The 13,221-nt window shown below is 43.0% G+C and overlaps 1 protein-coding gene across 11 annotated transcripts in view; it reads left to right on the top strand.

The window, feature by feature from the left end:
* dab2ipb (DAB2 interacting protein b) overlaps positions 1–13,221 on the top strand; it is a 171,502-nt gene that overhangs the window by 132,624 nt on the left and 25,657 nt on the right. For all 11 annotated transcript variants that reach the window (XM_086186535.1, XM_086186541.1, XM_086186537.1 and 8 more), the window contains 2 exons: positions 517–615; positions 3,727–4,281. In XM_086186535.1, the coding sequence (XP_086042661.1) occupies positions 517–615; positions 3,727–4,281 (654 nt within the window). The remainder of the gene's footprint in view (positions 1–516; positions 616–3,726; positions 4,282–13,221) is intronic.

Below are 13,221 nucleotides of genomic sequence, written 5' to 3'. Positions count from 1 at the left end.
ATGATGCTTCTAATTACTGTAGATATCATGTATGTGATTATATGTGTACAAACACACACGTTTGCAGATGCATGGAGCCGCAGGGTGGAAGGAATTATTCACCGGTTTTATCCTCCAGGCGACCGTAGAGACTAGAAATCTCCAATAATCTGTATGATCCGGCTTATTACATCATCATGATTCTTTGTTATGCTATTACGCTTTTTCCTGCCCTCTGTTCTCTCCGTGCGTTTTGGAAATGTCCTGTTATCACGCAGTCGGCTGTCCAGTCACAACAGCCGTTCCTCAGCACCGCCATCATCTGCAGTCTCTTTTTTTCCTTTTTTCTTTTTTTTAGGGTGTGTGTGTGTGTGTGTGTGTGTGTGTGTGTGTGTGTGTGTGTGTGTGTGTGAAGCAGAGACAAAGTATTTATGAGCCAAGTTTATCTAAACAGTTACTGTCCTACTTCTACTCTGACATTGTTATGCGCGATCATTTAAGCATTCATTTCCCTTCTCTCATGTGTCGCGGCGGTAGGTCACCACCTCCACGGGAAGCAAATGCTTTTCCTGCCGCTCATCAGCCGAGAGAGACAAATGGATGGAGAATCTGAGGAGAGCGGTGCAGCCCAACAAGGTAAGAGTGTAAATACGTGGATGGTGGGACGATGCTATGAGGAGTGAACAGCTCTGTGCCAGGCATGAATAAAGGTGAAACTCATACGACGACACAGCCTGATGATTTTACATCCAGCTGTGATCCGTCTGCCACTTCAAAGGAACCACGATATGTCAGCACGGAACCCCAAGACAGTTTTTCCTTTGTGTATCAACACACACACAGCTGTGTCAGAGGGATGACGGCAAAGATATCAAGCCAAGAAGAAGTCCTAATCTCCCGGCATCGTCGCTCTTTCATTACTTAGCAAATTACCCACTAATTAGAACTTTGGAAAAAACAGCATTTAAGTTCATTCTCCTCAGCTCTTTTGGCAGGGATACGTATGCGTGCCTCTCGTTCTTAATTATTCTTTGATTTTGAGAGATTAGATGCAGTTGGATGTTTTTGGTTTCATTTAAATGAGAAGGGGGGACAGATGCAGGGATTATTTGGAGTTAGAAACTGCCATTTCTGTCTGTTTAATCGAATGCTTATAACTGCTGCTGCTCCTTGTACGACTGCCAGTACTGCGATGAACATGACCACCACCCAAACATCTCAATTTGAAGTTATGGCACAATTTACCAAACAAGGGAAAGGTGAGGAAATCTATCTAGAAGCAGTAGAATAGATTAAAAGATTTCCTTCCATGCTCTCAACTGATCTTCCTTTTCATTCTGTTGACAAACGTCATTCAGGCGCTTCGGGAATGCTGCGAACTTCTTCCCTTTACATTCCCAACTCCTCCTTTACATGCCGGATCCGACTCAATCATTGCCGCTCCATGCGACGCGAATGACTAAATCAAGTTCTCTCTCCAGTCCAGACCATCACCGGGAGCTTGATGCTTAGCTCTCTAATTAAACCACATCGTCCTAATCAATTTCAGTAAAAATACGTGATCCAGAATGCGACCAAGGTAAGTTCTGGAACCTTACGCATTCATTTTTTCATCTGAACATGGAATCAAGGAATTTTTCTATGACACGTCCAGAAAAATACCACCAATTGAATCCGTCCAGTCTCCAGGAAGAGCCTTCAGGATCTGTAATTTGACATCCATCACCTTATCCCTTCAAGTTTCAGTAAAACCCAACCTTGTTCGATATCCTGCTACCAAACAAACAGAATCACACTATCATCTTGGTGGAGAAGATTACTCTATAATAGATACAAAGTGACATAGAAGAAAGAGAGATATATTCAGTCAGATGTAGCGGAGATATAATTACTGTGAGAGAAACATGAAGTCTAAATGCTGAACCTGCATAATTGAGCTCTTGTATGAGAGGATATTAATGGGTAATTATGATAACAGGCAATTTACAGGGAGTGTTTGATAGCTAAGACTTCTGTGGGAATGAAGAGACGCACAAGTTTAATTCCAAAGCGACTATATGGAGGGACTTCATTTGCAGTACGGAGCAGTATTATGTTGTCAACAGAGATACATTAGGAGAAGTGACTGTCCAGATCCATACGATAGTAAGAGACAATAAAATTAGCTGTCAATCATCCAGAAGAATAATGATGCTACAAAGACAGAAACCATCTCTCTGCAGAAGGTCTGTAAAGATGCAGATGTTTTATTCAGGATTAAGAGGGACATTCAGGGCCAAACCAAAGACAGTGTTTGATGAAACATCGTTAATTTTCTTTTCTAGTTGAGTCAAATGTTTGAGCTGTCCGTTCTAATTAGGATGTTCTGGCTGACTCAGCACATGAATCATACAAGTCAAGGTACCCAGAGACTTTGGAGAGATAAATGAGGAAGGCAAGTAGTTACTTATCAATGTCCCTGTCTGAAGGAGGTGTTGTTTTCTTGATTTGTGGAGGATGGACCTGGAAACATGGAACACTCAATCACAAGCAGTTCTTGAGCCAACATGGTTTTGAGTTAGAAACTGACATATCTGGGGGAATTTGGAAGGAATAGATAATCTTGACCTGCACATTTGTCACACGTCAGCACCCCAATAACGCTCATTAACAGTGGTGATTATGTAGAATATACATCTTATACAGTGTCGAATTTAGCAGAGAAACCTCATATATACACCCAAGGCACCCTGAGCCATCAAAATCTTTATACATAAATGCATCATATGCAGTCTAAATGTACAATAAAACACAATCTACCTAGCCTTTGCCGGCTTCTTGCCATAGATGCTAATGATTTGCTAATTTCCTGCTCCAGGAATCTGCTGTTTGACCTGCTCCTCCTCAGATGGAGGGGACGGGTAGAACCACTGAGGATCTGATCAACCGTTTGACGAATCAAGTCATTATGCAGCTGCGGAGGCGACACATGCTCAACCTCCAATGATCCTGCTGGCCGTCGTGACCGTGCACTCCGGATCAGGCCAATTAGCAGTGCGTGATTGAGACAGCCAGAGGGATCATTGGGGTTGATCAGGTGTCGCCCACACAGCTGCACAACAACCTGATTTGGGACACACACACAAAAACAAAACAAAACGAAAAACGCACGTTAGAATCACGATGCATAATCCATTAAACGGTTGAAATAAACCTTTTTAATCAACAATATGAAAATCATAATAGATCATGTTTAGCTTTCCCAGGAATAGCGGCCAGTATTTCAGATATACAATGGTCTCTTTGAGATAATGAGAGCCTTTGTTATTCCTTTCTTAAAGAAAATGTCATTATTAGCTCCACTTGTGCTGGCTATGTTTTCAGAGGTGGTTTTCAAGGGGTCTGAATAATGGACCAAATGTGCCTCACTCTTTGCAAAATCAAGCGATGACATATTAATGGGAGAGCAGTGTGCGATACAGTGGTGTGAGATTTTCTTACCTCTTCAAAGACTTGGAACAAAGGAGAGAGGAGGAATTTCTTCCATGCAGTGATTGATTTGATCGTTTATTCTATTAGTCATTTAATGTTTTGTTTTATTAGATCCTATTATTGCAATGGTTTATCATCTGGGTCATGTTTGTGTTGGTTACTGCCATCCAGTACTCATCCTCCCACGGAAATCCTTCTTTTCTTGTGGTGTGATTGTCGGCGAAATGGATTTTTCCCAAGACCTGACTAAACCGCTTCCTGTCATTTCATCTCCAGGACAACAGTCGGCGGGTTGAGAACATGCTGAGGCTGTGGATCATTGAGGCCAAGGACCTGCCCGCCAAAAAGAAGTACTTCTGTGAGCTGTGTCTCGATGACTCACTATACGCCCGCACCACCTGTAAGCTCAAGACTGACAACGTCTTTTGGGGAGAGCACTTTGAGTTCAATAACCTGCCCGCTGTCAAGAGCATCACAGCCCACCTCTATAAAGACACGGACAAGAAGAAAAAGAAAGATAAGAACAATTACATTGGACTTGTCAGCATCCCTGTCGCAGCTGTTACCGGGCGGCAGTTTGTGGAGAAGTGGTATCCAGTCAGTATGCCCAACCCCCCTAAGGGCAAGACATCTGGACCTATGATCAGGATCAAGGCACGCTATCAGAGTATGAACATCCTTCCCATGGAGATGTACAAGGAGTTTGCCGAATACACCACCAATAACTACATGCTGCTGTGCTCGGTGCTTGAGCCTGGGATTAGCGTCAAGAACAAAGAGGAGATGGCGTGTGCGCTGGTGCACATTCTGCAGAGCACTGGCAAGGCCAAGGTAAGCACCCGTAACATCCTTTATTTCATTTTTTTTCCACATTAGTGCTCTCCATGGAGGAATATAAGATCGCACGCCAGGATATCAGACTATTATCTTGCCATGGGGTACTGACAAGATATTATAAACTACATAAAGGTTAACTATTCCTCCACTGCCTGCTCCTCTGATGAACTATTGACCCCCGCAGCTGTAATACTGCATAGACAAAAACCAGACAGACAGGTGATTTCCTCTCGCTGCACCAACTTGTATTACATTTTTAAATCAAGCTAATCCCTTACATGTATCCCCTGCAGTGCTTCACAGCATACCGATGCAGGACAGGAGCGCTATTTATCCACCGCTGTCTGCAGCATTGCGGATATGGGGAGATTAGTCTACCACAGTAGGAGCTAAGTCTCCCATGACAGCAGGCCATTGGGCTCGGATAATCTTACGGTCCATTCAAAATGGCCGTATTTGACTTACTTTGGCACCAAAACAAGTCTTTGCAGTTCAATAAATATTCACTATTTACTAGACCAAGCAATTTACTGATAAATTTAAGAAATGCTCCATGATACTGGATGGGTTTAAGCACATTTCACAGACTATGTAGAGCAACTTCATGTAGCATTTTAGCTTGAACTTACCCTTTAGCATCTTTTGATGGTACGCTGACTTTTGCGGAACAACAGGACAGCTTTTATTCGTCCTCTGAGCCCTGAACGCCTTCTCCTGCACCGTGAAACTTCAGCTGACCGTACACAAAACTCCTGCTGGGTAGTGCTGCTTTTAGGTACTAGAAATTAGCTCTGAACTCTCATCACGGAAAAGTACTGCATGTTTATGCGGTCGGTAGAAGAGCCAAAAACAGTGCTATGGCAACATTGATGTTAACCATTGCAGAATCCTCCATTGTCTTTTTGAACTAATTTTTTTCTCTATTGTCACACCCAAACCACACAACTTCCTCAAAGGCAGCTGACTGGTCAAAACTACTGGTGATTTGGAAGAAAGTGCATAATTTCAAGCTTGAGGAGACGGTTTCTCGCGTGAGCTCCTGATGCTGAGATCTCACTAAACCTTCTGCCTTGCGAGGCAACTCTCTACGTCTACAGATCAGTTGCTCCATTTGAAATCATGTTTTACGTTTGAATTTAAAGGCATCATGTCTTTTACCACTTGGTCTTAGCAGAGGCTGCTGTTGAAGGGAAAAAAAGTCCAAGTTCATCATGCTGCTTTAATGGATGAAACATTTTTCACCAACAGTAGAATGCAGGACAGGAAATAGGCATCATGCTGTCCTTGTAATGACCGACTGAAATAACTCTGTTTGTCAGCTTTTAGAGGGAAATTGCTTCAGGCTGCTTTCATCATTGCAGCGTCAACGTCTTTGTCTTTTCTGCCTCATCAGTTGCTAGCGACCACTTATGCCTCAATTTAGTTTTCATGACAGTATCTCGTCAGACGAGCCTTGAAACTTTCTTTGACTTTATCACAGCTTAGCAGAATGATGAATGATTAGTGTTTAAGATGTGGTGTATATTCCCACTGTACTGCCAGTCTGCCAGTTCAGGCTCAGGAATGATAGCTGTTGATTGATGAGGGGAGAAGGCCTCTACAGCTCCCTGGCGAGATGGTCACATTTTTTAATTACTTTCAATTAATCCCCACCTCCCTCGCAAAGTACCGAAACTTTAGCTTCTCTCTCTCCTCTCCTGGTCTCCCTTCCTGACTGGTGTTCTGGAAGCTAAGGACGTGTCACTTAATGAAACTGTGCTTTCACCAGAGGTGGCATTTCAAGGTGGATTATCATGAGTGAGATCATCAAATTATCCAGTTTTGTTTGGAGTTTTTTTTTTTTTTTTTTTTGGTCTTTAAATGCAGTGTTGCTTCATGGTTGAAAATTTTGTCCTTTTTTATGTTACCAAGCCCCTTACCTGACAATTTCCTGCCATTCTGCTGCTGCAAAATTTAACACAAGGACTACTTCACCCAGACATTGTCATTTATTTATCATTAACTCGCCATTAGATGTCTTGAATTCATAAAGTTCTCCCCTGCATGATGTTTTGGTGATTCCAGAGTTCACAAAACAGTCACATATTTGTTGTTAGACGCTAATGTTAACTAATGACCGACAGCAGCAAAACTGAACAAAACATCTGCTCACAAACCTTCGAATACATCGTCTAGTGTGTTCCAGTCATTTGCTGCAAGCTCCGGAACAAAACTAACAAAAACTACCTCACGAAAACTTGAACGGTCCTTCACTCTTCGCTGCGAGCGTCTGCTTGAAATCCCACCTCGCTGCTGGACTTCACCGTGACAGCTACCGTGCAACATCATTTCTGGGAGTCTACTTGAATCCAAGATATCCATGCCAACACTGAATAATTGACAGACAATTGATGAGGTCACCAAGGTCTAAATCCACCCATGGTATGTTTTTTAAAAACACACACTTACACACACACAAAACAGTAAAAGCTAAGGTTAGGAATGATTGGAGGGGCTGAAGAGAGCTGCAGGGGTCATAGTCAGACACAATAATGTGCTGCTCCCTCCCAGTCTGCGACACAGTGATTTTCCATAAATCCGGACCGTGTGTTTGCCATGAGAAGAAAAAGGAACGTGCCAAGTCTCAGAGTCTGCCTCTTATCTGAACGATAGACTGTTGAGTCATGGTGCAAAATTCCAGTGCAAGAGAACATGGAGGAAATCTCTGAGCTGTGACATGAGGTTATTTAGAAAGCTAATGTTGGCGAACGTTCCTGTGAATATTTTCTTGATCAAAAATAATTCGCAGGTTCCTCCTTCATGGTGAGACCTGGACCACCCGCCTCACAGCAGAGCCAATTAGAAGAGGACACTAACGTTCTTCTTCTTCTTTTTTTTCCTATAATAAAATCAGTTGAGTCCGTGTCAGGATTCACCTCACAGGCTCAGGGCTGATGTAAAACAATAGATTACATGCTGAGCTCGATTAATTAGGACAGAAATGTTCTTATTAATACCAGCAGTGATGTGTTTGATCCTGGTAGATGTTCAGTGTAGCTCCTCTTCATTGAAAGTCGCACAGACATGCCAGGGCTGTTAGCTGCTCAGGCTTCCATTTCTAAATCATTCTTTCATCATTCAAGACGTTGTGAAGTGGTCGGACGTGTTTAGACCCACGTTTTTCCTTCATCCATGACGGATGAACGAGCCCACCAATTATCCTGCTGTATTCTCAAGAGCTGATGAGGATATCCTTTGCTGCAGCATAGATGCGGCACACATGCATATCTCAGCCTTGCATATTGCAAGGTTTGTTCATTTGAAATCTTCAAAATTGAAGTCTTTATTCATCTGCTGCCAACAGGGTGTGGTTGTCCCCAACACTGGTAATCAAGCTATTTATTGAAGCAAATAGAAACTTGCATGTAAGCTTGTTTTTATTGGGTTCCTGTAATTGTGTAATGGAGCCATTGTTTATCTGCCCTCCTGCCTAGTGTTCCTGCAGCTATTCTGTCTCAAGTAAAATCCATGAGTCAGGGTCTCTGGAGTTCAGAGAGGATGACAGAGACTTTGTCTTGCTCTTGTAGTCACTGTAAGGGACTATATTGCACCCTTCCTGACACCCAACAGGGGTGAACAAGAGGTGAGCGTTTCCTTTAGAGATGCAGCAGCAGCAGCAGCACGAACTCTTTGTCGCTCTAGCGGGGGATGGAGCCGGTTCTGCTGATGTGGATGCTGTTTAATCAGCTGAGTGCAGGTGGGCAACAGCTTCTGATTGCAGCTGGCTGTTGTTGAGAGCTGCGGATTGTAAAGGTCATTAGCATGCAACACTTGAAGTCGTCTGTTACTTCCCCTGTCACTTTATCACCCATCACAAAATAATTACACCGCACTGTTGTCCCCTCACTCCGTCTGCTTTGTTCCCTCCCGACTTTGTGTGTTTGCCTTCCTTCATCTCTCTTTCAAGCTTCATCGCATCTTGAGGCCAAAGCTCTCCAGAGAGATGTATTTTCTGACGAAGCTCTATTGATGTGCGGAGTCATTGATGACAGCCACGCCCTGCATCACTGCACAGATGCTAACGTTATACACACACACAGACACACACACACACACACACACACCTATGTATAATCACAAGACATTAGCGTGGGATGGCAGGTCATTTATTCGATTTTATGCTTGATTGAGTAGGTCTGCCGTTATATGGAGATATATGTGGTGTGCGATTGCTCAGGATCGAGTCAGACCGCACACTGCTGGAGTGGGTCGAAGCTTTTTAAGTGCTAAATCTAATTTAAATCTAAACGAGAAATCAAATCCTTACATTTTTGCTAATTTCCTGTGGTGTAAGGTCATGCCTTCTCCTCTCCCCGGTGGGAAAAGGTGTCATGTCTTTATACGAGAACAAAGTGGTGGGCAGCCAAGTCAATTTACCTGACTACTGTACTCACGTTTTCTAAGAATCTGAACTTCATTTGTGTATTAGTTTCTTTGTAAATTCATGACTCTCACTCCATTATATTTCTACCACAAATACTGTATTTTTGTCCCACTGCATTCCTGTGAGTTTTGCAGTTGTTCATTACGATACGGGGAAGTTCTGAAGCCTGAGAGACTTCCCCTTTCGCAGCACGTCAGCGATGCTGATGGAGAAGGCAGATAATCACAACAATTCAGAACCAAAGAACCCCCGGCCTGCTTGAAGAACTCGCCGTACAACCCGAGAAGGCACGTTGAGATTCTGTGAGAATTATAGTGTGAAAAGAAAATGTACTTTTTAAAATATTTTAGTAGTTTGAAAACTTGACTTGTTGAAACTTCAGCTGTTCCTCTTGTTCTGAGTCATATTTGATCAGCAGTCTGTATACTTTGACTCAAGCACTTGGGTCATGTACTTTGCCCCACACTAACCATAACAAACCCTTTGCAGTTCGGGGATTGCCTGGAGAAGTTCACCACTCTTTCATCTGAAAATATCCACTCCTGGCATGAATCCTCTCCGCTATTGATCTAGTCTCCTTGACACCTCAGCCCTCAGGAAGATTATGCTCTAATTTTGTTGCTGCTACTCGGCCACAGTTGGGAAGTGACGATAAGGAGGATTTATCCTCGTGATGACGGGCCAGAGGAGGATCTGGTTATTATGCCATTGCAATTTTATGTTGCTGCTGCTCCTCAAGGTAAACTAATAGCGCTCCTTAAGAGGTCGAAATATGTGAGCCTCCTCTGCGCTTGTCAACCTGCCGCACACTTCCTCTCCTCTAGTTATGTCAACCACCAGTATATTATTAATTAATCCAGTGTGTCATCAGTGGGCAGCGATGCTCATCACCACAGCTGTGGCACACAAGCACAGTTATTCGTTCGTGCATAATTTGCTGTGACAAATGATTTATTAACATGACATGAAGGGCCCTGGTAGTTCTGTATTCCTCTGGGCTTTTTAAACCTGCCTTTGAATTAATCAGCTGACCCGTGAGAGGAAGGCCAGTGACTGGTTATACCATACTAGCCACTCCCTGCAAGAACTTTTTACCATATATGGAGATGCTTTGTGTGGATCACCAGATTTTTTTTAATAGCTCTAATCTATATTTACCACAAAAGAGGTGTACCCTTGAACTTAGGTGGATATTGGAGAGAGGTGTACTGTGTGTGTGTGTGCGCGCGTGTGTGTGTGTGTGCGTGTGCGTGTGTGTGTGTGTGGGAGGGAGGGAGGGAAAGCAGAGACTTACTGGTAATGTTTACTGGTTCGGACAAAATATAGTATTTATTATACAAACAAAAGTAAAATCTGCAGTGTGCCAAAAATACCTGGCTGCATCCTACAGGTCTACCTCACCCACTGTGTCCCACACCACCACTGGCCGTTACTTCTTCCATGTTCCTGATATTGTTTCGAGCTCCAAGTCATCTTGGCAAGTTCGTCCATTATTTGGCAGGTCACTTCGAATTTTTGTCCATTGCCCATAATAGCTCGTGTGCATGATGAACATGAATATGTTTTAAAAACTCTGTGCTGCTCGGTTTATAGAAAGGCAGCTAAATCGACCGCACCGGTACGCCACCAGAGGGATGATGATGGCGTTCTTTGGTCCACACTGAAATGTCTCAACAACTCTGGATTGCCATAAAATGTCCCCTTCAGGATTAATTATAATAACTTGGGAAACGTGTTGTCCAGCTGCAGGATCAAGTTGAAATTCTTCACTCTGGAGCATGTAAACATGATGGAGTGATGTTAGCTTTAGCATGCTTTAGCAAAGCTTTAGCTTTATCAACGCTAACCTGATGTCCAGTTTCTGATACTTCCCTACCTGCTTTTGCCAGTTTAAGCGCTTAAGTGCATTCACACAGCCAATTACGTCAGCATGTAGTGAGCTGTGAGTGGCCAGGTCATGAACTCACAGTGGCCGAAAACGCTGGACACATATCTCACTCAGCAGTCGCCATCTTATCTGTGTTGTGAGGGTGAACCACACCAACACAAGACAAACGTGTAGCTTTTGCACCTACAAACTCTGTACTCATCAATCATCTGTGTTTGACGTGACCCAACACGAACCTGTCGAAATTCTCACAACTGTGATTGCAAGTACATAGTGCAGAGTGTACTACACGGAGCAGTACAGAAATATCAGGGTGACCCAGATAATTTCACATGTACCACAGTTTGCTGTTTTACACACTTGTCTAGAAATCTCAGGAAAATCTGACCTGCAAAAGAAAGAATTTAATATATGCTAGCAACTTATTTTTAGATACAGTCAGCACTTAAAGTACAGTGCTGAAATGTTACAGCATGCTAAATTTTCCATTCCTTATCAAATGCCTGTTACAGGGTGTTGCAGACTGATGGCATTAGAGCATAATAGAATTATAACACACACACACACACACACACACACACACAGAATTTGCACAGCAAGTCAATAAACATGATGTTTGGGAGCTGATGACACTGAATGTAAAATCCCTTCCAGTCAAACTTAGCCTCCTAATGATCATATGCACTCGCAGCTAAATCAGGAGCGCTTCAGTCTTTGTATCGAATGACAAGTCTCTGCGCCTTCGGGACGAACTGCCTCCATTTCCATTCGGCCCCCAGTCCTCCTTGTCAACCCAATGTGACCCTCATAGGAAGAGCTGCAGGCTATAGTGCTGTAATTCTAGCCAGCAGTCTCCAGGGAGGGAGACCAGGGGAGGCGAAGGGATGGAAAGATGAGGAGAGGAAAGGATGGAGTGGCTGGAGTAGTTCCTGTTTACCTCCCCATGGTCTTTAGTCAGACCTTGCCCCAGGTTAGACATTTGATCAATTAGTCAAATTGTTACTGGAGTAGATTTTCCCCTTCCTCATCACAGTGAGTAATTATACCCTGCTATTATAAAAAGTGCTCACTTTGAAAGATTCAAAAAGATGTATTTGCAGCTTTGTGGGATGCATATTTTCTGAATATTGACATAGTGCTAACACACACTGAATGTCAGCATCGGCAAATCATTTCCATTTCTTTCTACTTCTTAGAATGAAGTATTAGTTGTTGTTTTTTTTTGTTTCTTTTTTTGTATTACTTCACCATACGACAAAAACACAGAATTCAAAATCCACATATTAACTCATATTCTGTCGCTCAAAAAAGATATCACCCTCCATAACAATGACAGTTTAACAGGAGAGGAGAGGTAACTTAGATACTGGTAGAAATAGATGTTGATCGTTTGAATCAGACAGGAGCGGCGCGGTGGTAGAGTGGCCGTCTAGCAACCGAAGCGTCGCTGGTTCCATCCTCACTTCCCCCGGTGACCCTTAACAGATAAGTGGTATAGAAAATGGATGGATGGATAGTTTTTATTAGTTCATACAAGAAAAATCTCTTTTTTCCATTCTATCAACCTAATGTCTGCTACATTTGTGCAGTAACCCTCATGAATATTATACTGTGCAGAACACATTTCTCTCAGGCTCTATCCTGCACCGTTATTATGCTTTTCAGGTGTGCTTTTATTTTTTTACACTCACATTTGCTTTAAATTACCATGGAAACAGGAAATACATCTGAGCAGGTTAGAAGCATAAGCGTGGTTATTTTTTGCCTTCATTTTCATTCCTATATTTCGAGGCAGATGTAGGAACACACCCATATTTGTGTGTTTATGTCCCGCCAACTCTTTCTTACTTCACCTGTTTCTGAACGTGAGGATGCTTGTTACACTGATGAGCTGGTTTACTTGAGCCACATACTCAAGGAGGGTGGATTTACTGCCCTGTGTTAGCTCTCTGTTTGATGACATCTTATTAGTAACTCAATATTTATTGATCTCTAAACCTTTTATTCTTTTAATAAAGGAATGACTGTGTTCAGTTGTAGACGCCACAAATTACGGCTACGCCCGGTTTCCACGCACGGACGTCTGGAGGCTCTTTAATACATTGGAAGTCCATGAATTTCCTCCAGAAGCCTTTGTGATCCCTGATGTCTTTGTGAAGCTCTTCCTTCTGTTTATTCAAAAACACCTGACAAGCTACAAGTGAGTTAAATACCGAGGTTTTACTTTCTCTGCAGTTACCTCTGAAGGGTTCCACATGTCTAGGTGTCGGAAAAAAGACAAAATTACCCTCTTTCTCTCGTCTATGAGCTAATCAGCACGCCTTTCTGCTGCCTTGCAGGGGCGCACTTGGAATATGATAGGAAATCACCGACACCAGACGTCTGTATTTGGAAACGAGACATTAGAAGGTGGTGGCTTGCACTGATTATGTGATCAGAAAAGTCACAGCGTGTGCATCCTTCAGACTGGCCAACGGCACATCGTGCTGGAGTATAAGTCATCTAAAACGCTAATCACTGAATAGGTTAGTGTGTGTGAGACACCTGCAGCGAGTCGTCTAATCAAATGCTGCGGTTTGTCATCTCCTCCAACTTCAGTAGAGGCCTTTTTTGTGTTTTAACT

Source organism: Aulostomus chinensis, chromosome 19 (genome assembly GCF_037954235.1).
Source record: "Aulostomus chinensis isolate RoL2024-O1b breed Wild chromosome 19, RoL_Achi_v1.0, whole genome shotgun sequence".
Classification (NCBI taxonomy): domain Eukaryota; kingdom Metazoa; phylum Chordata; class Actinopteri; order Syngnathiformes; family Aulostomidae; genus Aulostomus; species Aulostomus chinensis.
This window is presented reverse-complemented; position numbering and strand designations above follow the sequence as displayed.